The following is an 11587-nucleotide window of genomic DNA, read 5'->3' on the forward strand; positions in this document are numbered from 1 at the left end:
GCCACAACAGCCCCAACTACTTTAAGGTATTTTTAATCAACCTGTTCAGAGATGTTAAACACACTCTGGAACAGATGGAATGTGAACCCAGGCCAACCTGTCTCAAAGGTAGGGATACTGCCACTGCACCACAACAGCTCTGCCTCCTTAACCTAATTTTAGAAGTTTATTTTTTATTTGACCTATTTTTCTCATCAATCTGTTCAGAGATGTTATTACACACCGCTCAAGGTGAAACTTGAATCTGTGTCTCTCAGTCCAAAGGTACAGAGAGTACCAGCTACAGTGTCTGGTGTCCTTCCATGGCAGGTGGGTCACCTCAGTTGGTGCACAGCAGCTGAGTTAGAAGTGTTGCAGACCAGGGGAATCTAACTGTTTAATTACCACTGCACCATAACAGCCGTACACTGTTTTATTTAGTTAAATTCCTTTCAGTTAATTCCATCTGGCAATCCATGGTCAACTTGATACCCAACACAAAGCAAACATTTGTGCTTCTTGGAGGCTAATCATCTCAACTCCTGGACATCACTGCAGGACTTTCTCAGGTGATGGCCTAGGCCCAAGTATCTTCAGCTGCTTCTTTCAAAGATTGTCATTCAGAGCGTGATTGTTTGTTGATGATTGCCGAGCAGTCATTATCATTCACTATTCCTCAAGCAGGCAATGCTCAGTCCAACATTCAGACTTGAGCTGATAAATGGCAAGGAACGTTCATTGCACAAATGTGCCAGTCAATGACTGCCTCCGACAAGAGAAATCTAACTGCATCCCCATGTAACATTCAATGACCCTAACATCATTGAATTCCCCCACTATTACAGTTGACCACAAACTGAACAGGATAAGTTATACAAAATCCACAGTTGGAAGAGTAAGGTCAAAGCCTAGCAAGTAACTAATGATCTGACTTCCCAAAACCTGTCCATTATCTTCAAAACACAATTCAAGAGTATAATAGAATACACCATACTTCTAAGGATGATTACAATTCAACTATACTCAGGAAGTTTGACGTAATTGAGGACATAGTCAAAAAGTGTGGCGCTGGAAAAGCACAGCAGGTCAGACAGCATCCAAGGAGCAAGAGAGGTGATGTTTCTGTGGAGGGAGGTGGGCCAAAGGTGGTACTGGGAGAAGATAGCTTGGAAGGTGGATGGGTAGATGAAGGTGGGGGTGAAGATACGTTGGAACGGAGGATGGAGTAGATAGGTGGGAAAGAAGATGGGCAGGTAGAACAGTTCAAGGAGGAGGTGCCGAGTTGTAAGGTTGGATCTGGGATAAGATGGGGGGAGGGGAGATGAGGAAACTGGCGAAATTGACATTGATGCTGTACGGTTGGAAGGTCCCAAGGCAGAAGATGAGGTGTTCTTTCTCCAGGCACTGGGTGACTTGGATTTGGCGGGGGAGAAGGCAGGACTTGTATGTCCTTGGCAGACTGGAAGGGGGAGTTGAAATGGTCGGCCCACAAGGGCTGTGTGGTTGTTTGCTGTGTCTGTTCCGGAGATGTTCTCTAAATCGTTCAGCAAGTTGGTGTCCTGTCTCCCCAATGTAGAGGAGACCACATCGAAAGCAACAGAGACAGTAGATGAGGTGCTTAGACGTAGTTTCGTCATCTCCCCTCTCCCCAGCTACCTGTCAAGCTACCTTGCCCCAGCCACACCCCCCTCCCATTTATCTCTCAGCTCCCTTGAGCCCCCCCACATTCCTGATGAAAGGCTTATGTCCGAAACATCGGCCTTCTGGCTCGTTGGAAGTTGCCTGACCTGCTGTGCTTTTCCAGTGCCAGACTTTTTGACTCTGATCTCTCGTCCTCACTTTCCCCTAATCATTTGACTGGCACCCTGTCATCACCTTAAACATTCATTCTCTATATCAGAGATCTTTTATTTCCTCTGTATCAAAAGCTATGAACTCTATCCTGAATAGGACATTTCTGAAAAAGGCCAAATTCCAACCTGGATGAAATGTATCCTCAACTGTTAAAAGCAGCAAGAGGGCCCTCTTGTGGCACAGTAGTAGGGTGCCAAGTGTCCTGGTTCATACCCTACCTGCTCCAGAGGTGTGTAATAATATATCTGAACAGAATGATGAAAAGAATAGGTTATTTTTTTTTTAAATTAAAAGCAAGAGAATAAATTGTGGAGCCTTCGACAATCATTTTTCAATCTTCTTTGAAGACCAGCACGATGCCGATGTGTTGGACCCAATGATGTTCTATCATTTTTTATATTGGGAAAAGAGCGATAAATCGAGCTTCTAAAACATAACTGCTGCAGCATGAAAAGTTACTGGATATAATTGTGGGACAAGAGGAAATAATTTAGAAAGGCACAAATAAATCACAGCACACATGGGAATGCCATGTCTGATTAACATGATTCAATTATTTCAAAGGTAACAAGGACAATCAATGAGACGAGTATATGTGATATGGACTGTTAAAGAATTTGATGGCAAAATAGCAAACTGAATTCAAAATGGACTGGCAGTAAAAGGGTAATGAGAGTTATTGTGATGAATAAGTTATTTCCTTCAAAGTTCTGTGGGCCTCAATACTACGTTTGTGCTTTTCATGGCAAATATCAATGATTAAGAATTGAATGTACATCGAACAAAGAACAGTACAGGCCCTTCTGCCCTCGATGTTGTGCTAACCTTTTATCCTCCTCTAAGACCAAATTAACCTACATACCCTTCATTGTACTATCATTCATGTGCCTATCCAAGTGTTGCCTAAATGTTCCTAAACGTATCTGACTCTACGAGCACTGCTGGCAGTGCATTCCACACACCCACCACATTCTGTGTAAAGAACCTTCCTCCAATCATCTTAAAATTTGGCCCCCTCATGATAGCCAATTCTGGCCTCGGAAAAGTCTCTGGCTATCCACTCTATGGCTCCCATCATCTTGTACACCTCTATCAACTTGCCTCTCATCCTTCTTCACTCCAATGAGAAAAGCCATAGTTGCCTCAACCTTTCTTCCTAAGACCTGCCCTCCAGTCCAGGTAGCATCCTGGTAAATCTCCTCTGCACCCTCTCGAGCTTCTAAATCCTTCAGATAATGAGATAACCAGAACAGAACACGATATTCCAAGTGTGATCTAACCGGGGCTTTACTGAGCTGCAGCAGAACCTCACAGCTTTTAAACTCAATTCGCCTGCTAATGAAAGCCAACACACCATACGCCTTCTTAATAACCCTATCAACTGGAGTGGCAACTTTGAGGGATCTATGGACATGGATCCCAAGATCCCGCTGTTCCTCCACACTATCAAGAATCCTGCCTTTAACCCCGTATTCTGCCTTCAAATTCAACCTTCCAAATGAATGACTTCATACTTTCCAGTTTGAACTCCATCCCTCACTTCTCAGCCCTGCTCTGCATCCTGTCAATGTCCCGTTGCAACCTACAACAGCCCTCCACGCTATTCACAACTCCACCAACCTTTGGGTCATCAGCAAACTTACTAATCTACCCTTCCACTTCTTCATCAAGTCATTTATAAAAATGACAAAGAGCAGATGTCCCAGAACAGATCCCTGCAAAACACCACTGGTCACAGAGCTCAAGGCTGAATACATTCCATTAACTACCACCCTCTGTCTTCTATGGGCCAGCCAATTCTGTATCCAGACGGTCAAATTTTCCTGTATCCCTTGCCTCCTTAATTTCTCAATGAGCCAAGCATGGGAAACCCGATCAAATGCCTTGCTAAAATCCATGTACACCACATCCACTGCTCAACCTTTATCAATACGTTTTGTCACATCCTCAAAGAATTCAATAAGGCTTGTGAGGCATGACCTGCCCCTCATAAAGCCATGCTGACTATTTCTAATCAAACTAGGATTTTCCAAGTAATTACAAATCCTGTCTCTCAGAATAGTCTCCAATAATCTGCCCATCACAGACGTAAGACTGACTGGTTTGTAATTCCCAGGGTTATCCCTATTTCCTCTCTTGAACAAGAGAATAACATGTACCACCCTCCATTCATCTGGTACTACTCCAGTGGACAATGAGGACACAAAGATTATCACCCAAGGTGCAGCGATTTCTTCCCTCACTTCCTGCATTAACTTTAGGTATATCCCACCAGCCCAGGGGACTTCTCTATTCTCATATTTATCAAACTTTCCATCACATCCACCTTCTTAACATCAACTGGCTTGGGCATTTCAGCCTGCTTCATGTTGCCCTCACAAATGACAAGGTCCCTCTCATTAGTGAATACTGAAGCAAAGTATTCATTCAGAACCTCCCCTACCTACTCTGACTCCAGGCACAAGTTCCCTCCATTATCCCTGATTGGTCCTACCCTCACTCTGGCCATTTCCTTGTTCCTCACATAAGTGTAGAACGCCTTGGTGTTTTCCTTAATCCTATACACCAAGGTTTTTTTCATGCCTCCTTCCAGCTCTTCCAAGTCATTCCTAATGAAGAGCTTATGCTCGAAATGTCGATTCCCCTGCTCCTCAGATGCTGCGTGACCAGCTGCTATTCCACCACCACACTCTCAACTCTGATTTCCAGCATCTGCAATCCTCACTTTCTCCAAGTCCATTCTCCAGTTCCTTTCTGGCTATGCTGTAACCCTCAAGCGCCCGGTCTGGTTCTTGCTTTCTCAATCTTAATAGATTTCCTTCTTCCTCTTTGATTAGATGTTGCTCATCTCTTGTCACTCAAGGTTCCTTCAAACTACCATCCCTTTCTTGACTTAATGGGATAAACCTATTCAGCACTCACAGCAAGTGCTCCCTAAATAACCTCCACATTTCTTTTGTGCATTTCCTTGAGAATACCTGTTCCAAATTTATGCTCCACAGTTCTTGTTTAATAGCATTGTAATTTTCCCCTCCCCCAATTAAATACTTTCACATCCTTCTCATATCCTTCTCCATAACTACAGTAAAGGTCAGGGAGTTGTGATCACTGTCACCGAAATGCACTCCCACTGAGAGTTCTAACACCTGACCTTGTTCATTGCCAAGCATCAAATCCAATATGGCCTCCCCTCTAGTCAGGGCCTAGATTAGAGTGGTGCTGGAAAAGCACAGCAGGTCAGGCAGCATCTGAGGAGCAGGAAAATCAACGTTTTTGCCTGAAACGTCGATTTTCCTGCTCCTTGGATGTTGCCTGACCTGCTGTGCTTTTCCAGCACCACTCTAATCTAGACTCTGGTTTCCAGCATCTGCAGTCCTCACTTTTGCCCTCCAGTCAGCCTATCTACATATTGAGTCAGGAATCCTTCCTGGACACACCTGACAAAGTCTGCTCCATCTGAACTATTTGCACTAAGGAGGTTCAAATCAATAGTATGGAAGTTAAAGTTACTTATGACAACAACCCTGTTACTTCTGCACCTTTCCAAAATCTACCTCCCAATCGGCTCCTCCATGCCTCTTTTGCTACTGGGAGGGTCTACAGAAAACATCCAATAAAGTGACTGCCCCTTTCCTGTTTCTGACTTCCACACATAATGACCCAGTAAACAAACTCTCAGTGATGACCTCCTTTTCTGCATCTAATATACTATCCATGATTAGCAATACCACTCCCCTACCACTTTTACCTCCCTCCCTATTACTTTTGAAACATCTAAACCCTGGAACATCCAACAACCATTCTTGCCCTCGAGATATCCAAGTCTCCATAACAGCCACAACATCGCAGCTCCAAGTATTGATCTATGCTCTCAGTTCATCACCCTTCATCCTGACACTTGCATTAAAATACACACTTTAACCCATCACATTGACGGCAACTTTGCCCCCTTAACTGTCTATCCTTCCTCACAGACTCTCTACAGGCTGTATCTGCCTGTTCACCAGCTATCCCATCTTCTGATTTACAGTTCCGTTTCCATCCGCCTGCCAAACTAGTTTAAACCCTTGCAAAGAGATCGAATAAATCTACCACTTAGGATATTGGTACCCTTCCAGTTCAGGTGCAATCTGTCCTCCTTGTACAGGTCCCATCTTCCCCAGAAGGTATCCCAAAGATCCACATATTTGAAGCTCTCCCTCCCACACCATCTCTGCAGCCACGTGTTCAGCTGCAATTGCGCTCTGCTCCTAGCCTCACTAACACTTGCTGTGTTGTCGGGGCATGATTAACAGTTTCAGCCAACACAAAAACTAATACTGTGGTAATAATCAGGAACTATACTTTGGTAGATGTTAATGGATGAATCATGTCTGAAACAGTGGCACATCAAGTTTAATGAAGTGAATGAACCCAGCAATGCATTTGTAGAAAGCTAATGAGAAGGCAATATACAATGGTAGGTTAGTGAGCAGTGCAAAGAAACAGAGGGACCTTGGAGTGCATGTTAATAGATACCTGAAGGAGGTTAGATAGATGCATAAGGTCATCAAGAAAGTGCCTTAATTAGTCAAGGCATAAAATAAGGCTTGGCTTGGTATATAGGAGCTTTGTAAAACACTAAAATAAGCACAAAGATGCTGGAAACCTGAAACAAAAACAAAAACAGTGTGCTGGAGAAATATTGCAGGTCTGGCAACATCTGTAGAGAGAGAAAAAAGTTAATATTTTGAGTCCAATGATCTTTGTCAGAATAGAACTAAAACAGTAGTTGGGTCATAGCTGGAATACAGCATGCAGTTCTGGCCACTTCACTCCAAGAAAGAAGTTGTTACACTTTGGACAATATTGAGGAAGTTTCCCAGGATGTTGCTGAGACTGGGGAAGTTTAGTTAAGAAAAAGGATTGGATAGGTTAGGATTGCTAAGGGATCATAGTGACATGCATAAAACTGAGAGTGGCCTAGGTAAAGTGCATAAAAAGGTCCTTTCCCTCAAAGTTGAGGAGTGCATTGCTTTAAGACAAATAGTAAGTGGTCAAAAAGGATCACAGGAGTAATTCTTTTCACTGAGAGGATTGCGGGGATCAGCCGAAAAGGGTATAGAGGAAGAAACCGTCATAATATTTCAAAGGTGCAGGGATACACACTTAAAGTGTCACATACAATGAGCTGCAAACTGACAGCTACAAGGTGGGATTAGATTTCTTGCCAACTGAACAAGGACAATGGGCCAAATGGTCTCAAACTATGCTATAAATGTCTATTATTCTCCAACATACCCAAGTAACTGAAGTCCCTCATCTCCGAACCCATTCTTACATATACCTGCCGTGTCTTCTCCAATACCTCCATATCTGTCCTGAAGAATGGTGTCTAAGATTGGATACAATGCTCCAGACAAGGCCAGACATCCATCAAAGTTTACTGTAACCTCTTTGTTTCTGTATTTGATGCCTTTACTTATAAATCGAGGATTGTGTACAGTTTAATAACAGTGCTCACAACCTGCCCAACTGCCTTCAATAACTTTACACATAAGTCTCACTATGCCTGCAAGTGTTTCCAATGCATCCTTTATTTCACCTTTATTTCATGTCCTTCCTCTCGAAATGTCTCATTTCATCTGTTAAGTCTGCTCATTCTATTTAAGTTAGTCAGCTCCTTTAAACCAGAAAGCTAATTGCTCTAACTTAACATATTCTTGCATCATTCTTATGTTAACTGTTGTTTAATCACAGAACTTTGTAGATAGAATAGACAGGTTACAGCTGAACAGTAATGCAATATTTCAACAATGTGGTGTATCTTCAGTGAGGCAAGTCTATATGTTAATGATCTTTATTAAAAAATAGATTTAAATAGATACACCCACGCAGCAACAAGTGTCAGCAACTATTCTCAGTCTTGCCTATTAAAGCCTGTGAACCTGATGTGCCTTTGTTTTGGCTCTTATTAAGCAGAAGGATATAATAGTCACACAAAGTATTCCTGGAATTCTTCTGTTTTTGTTATCTCTGCCCAAATTTGAGACTTAGGTTTACACCAAATTTATATCCTGTATTTTGAATCAGTGATCTGCAAACACACCAGCCAAGCAATTTAAAACATTTCTCACCCATTTACTTCGAGTATTGAAATTAATGTATTTTTGTTATGAATATTTTAGATAAGAATTTAGCTGTTTTGAGTAAAGAGGCAGTCCTTCTTTGTAAAAAGCCTACTTGCCACCCGCAGTCTAATCATTTCCAACTGAAAAATCAAATTATGGGAAATAAAGATGACTTGAATAAATTATGCAAGATTAAATATTAAACTTGTTATACTAAGTCAGAGTTTCCATAGCTATTCTAAGAAGTCCAAAAATAAAAAGTTTGGAGTAAATAATCTGTTGGAGGCCATAAAAAAATTAACTCAGGAGTAAGCTCGGACGTAGAGTCATAGAGATGTACAGCACGGAAACAGACCCTTCGGTCCAACCCGTCCATGCCGACCAGATATCCCAACCCAAACTAATCCTACCTGCCAGCACTGGCCCATATTCCTCCAAACCCTTCCTATTCATATACACATCCAAATGCCTTTTAAATGTTGCAATTGGATCAGCCTCCACCACTTCCTCTGGCAGCTCATTCCATACATGTACCACCCTGTGTGAGAAAAAGTTGCCTCGTAGGTCTCTTTTATATCTTTCCTCTCTCACCCTAAACCTATGCCGTCTAGTTCTGGACTCCCCAACCCCAGGGAAAAGACTTTGCCTATTTATCCTGTCCATGCCCCTCATAATTTTGTAAACTTCTATAAGGTCACCCCTCAGCCTCCGATGCTCCAGGGAAAACAGCCTCAGCCTGTTCAGCCTCTCCCTATAGCTCAAATCCTCCAACCCTGGCAATATCCTTGTACTTGTTTCAAAAACAGCAAGTAGAATGTAATTTAAAAATGAATTCAGTTGGTTGCGACTGCAGCATAGCTTCATCAAAAGAAGGTAGAGTTGCATTTATAATGCCTCAGTCATTTCTTGGGAACATGCCATTGCAATTTGCAGCTAATGAAGCATTTTTAAGTTGAGTCACTGCTGTATTATAAGAAACATTTTTTTGGAAACCGTTTATATAGTAACTGCATAGCTGATTTCTTATTAAATGTTTATGCTTTGAAGTATTACTCTTTAAATAATCTAAACATTAGAATTAGCTTCCTGAAATATGCAGAATACAGAGGTAGCATATTCAATCTTCAATGGATTGTCAAATATCATTCAAGCGATGAGGAGGGTCCCTTTGTCTTCCGTCATGTAATGTCATGCATAAGTCTCAAAGGTTCAGTTCTGAACTATGCCTCAGTTTATGCAACAGCGGCTTGATAATAATCACAAGTTAAAATTCTAAGTTACATTTGGCTCTGCCCACCATTATGCCAATCTTCATTTGTTTTGGATAGAACAAAAATGTCAACACAAACCTTGGCCACAATGTTTATCCCTCCACGTGGTCAATCCGCTTAACTTCCTGGAATCATTGTATTTCTTTACACCCTAAACCTTGTTTTTGCATGCTGACAATGTCTGATTGTGTCAACTACTTCAGAAGCATGTTTGTGTGCTTTCCAGCCTCAATCCTCACAATCCTGTGTGTAAATAACAAAGATTTTCCTGCTTTCCAAACTAAACAAATCATCCTTCTTCATACCCATGTCTCTCAATCCAATGTTCAATCCTTGGAGATAGTCTATTTTTGCAATTCTGCACCAATTATCTATTAACATTAAACAGTTGTATAAAATGGGTTTTAAGTGTCCTAATTAGCACATTCCTTAAATCAATCCAGGCTAATTCAAGCTAATTACATTGAAAAACATCAATCAGATGAGACATAAAATGTTGGACTTTCTCGTAGCCCAGCCAATATTCATCTCTCAACCTCCAAGGATTCCCATCATGATGACATTATTATTTTTGCAAGACTTCATTGCGAGTTACCGCATGTTTATCATCAGTACAATAGCTACTTAAATAGTACTTGATCAACTTTAAAACTCTTTGAGATGTCCTTAGGTCATGGAAGGCATGATACAAATGTAAATGTTATTTTTAGCTAAATTCTTGTGATGTGATGCGCAATGTAATGTTGACATGCAGAACTACTTTTACAAAATAATACATGGGTTACATTATTGTTATATATGCCTTTTGGTAGCTATTTCTGCACTTTCATAACTTGGTAACGTTAAGACTTACCCACCCCAACCATTAAGACCTAGTATTTTATCTATTAAAGTCAAGACAAAAGAATTTTTCAAAACATTGTTCACTTGAAACAGACACACACTTACTTGGCTTTATTTTCAGTTTCTTCACTTATTTCTTTGCGAATGATTTCTATTTCAGCCTCATGTTCTTTGCGTAACACACGAATGTCTTTTTGCAGTTTAGCCTGTTCTTTGCGAGCTTTTTGTTTCTCGTTTTCTGCCTCTTCCAGTTTGTGTCCCAATTCTTTTTGTTGCTCCTGCATGTCATTGAGCAACTTTTGTAGTTCTGTGTCAGATTTTGTCTTCTCTTCAGAACTTTCTTCAAAGATGTGAAGTAGAGAAACTTTTTCTTCCAACTGCTCCTGGAGTGCCAGTATCTGTTTTTTGTAGCCTTCAATCAGAGAACTGCTCTCTGATTTTTCCTCCCCCTCAACATCTTTCTTTTTTAAAGTGAAGGCACTTGATAGCTCCACTAGGGTTTGCTTCTCAGGAATCTCTTTACCCTGGATTTTATTTTGTAACTCTGCAATTATTTTTTCCATCTCATTTATGTGTTTCTCTTTTATGCTCAATTGTTCCTTAAACTTTTCTACTGTGTTAATTTCCTCCTTTTGTTGTTCTTCTGCCAGTAATGGATGTACATGCTTCTGTTGTTCAAACTCATCTCCATCTCTCTTCTGGATTTGTTTCTCATCTTCAACTTTTTCTTGATGCTTTTGAAGATCTGTATAAGACTTGCTGATCTCATGTTCAGCATTTGTTTCTAGCTGATTGTCTCTGTATTTTTGCAACATTTCATCTCTCGCTGACACATCCATCTGTAGAACGATAATCCTTTTTTCATAGCTTTCTTTCAACAACTTCAGAGAGCTCTCCTTCTCAAGTTCCATTTCTTTTTTCACTTTCTCAACCCATTTCTGCTTTTCTTCCTTTTCTGATCCAATTGAAGCTTCTAGAATTTTCAGTTTCTCTTTTAAGGCTCCAATGACTGCTTCTTGATCCTGTGCTTTGTGTTTCAAGTCTCTTATTTGTTCATTTGCACTATTTTCTTTTTCTTCTAATTGATTAGTTAATTGCTTCTTTATTTTTGCAATTTTTTGTTCTGCTTTTTTCTTGAATTCAGCGATTTTACTGGTGCTCTCAGTTTTCATTCTAGTTTCTAAATCTATGAGTTCTTTCTCTTTGCTATTTATGAGTTCAAATTTAGTTTGTTCCCATTCATTCTGTTTCTGTGAAAATTCAACTCGCAGTGATTCCATCTCTTTCTCAAATGATTGGATTTTTTCTTCAGCATTCTTATATCTGCTGTCCTGGTCACAAGCTCCAACCTGAGCCTGTTCAAGCAGCAGTCCCATCTCCTGCAATTCAGTCTCCTTCTGATGCAATTGCTCGTTGAGTTCTTCAACAACTTTACATTCCTCAGACTTTGCTGCAATGTCTTGGTCTAGTTCTGCTATTCTAGATTTGGTTATTTCCAGTTGGGCATTCAAATCATTTACAATTTTCTCT

At 40.8% G+C, this 11587-nt stretch overlaps 1 protein-coding gene across 1 annotated transcript in view; it reads right to left on the reverse strand.

Moving 5' to 3' along the window:
- The window catches only part of LOC122549511 (golgin subfamily A member 4-like), a 188897-nt gene that overhangs the window by 54138 nt on the left and 123172 nt on the right, over window positions 1-11587 (reverse strand). The window contains 1 exon segment of the mRNA XM_043689370.1: window positions 10163-11585. Coding sequence (XP_043545305.1) covers window positions 10163-11585 — 1423 coding nt within the window.

This window comes from Chiloscyllium plagiosum, chromosome 4 (assembly GCF_004010195.1).
Source record: "Chiloscyllium plagiosum isolate BGI_BamShark_2017 chromosome 4, ASM401019v2, whole genome shotgun sequence".
Taxonomy (NCBI): Eukaryota; Metazoa; Chordata; class Chondrichthyes; order Orectolobiformes; family Hemiscylliidae; genus Chiloscyllium; species Chiloscyllium plagiosum.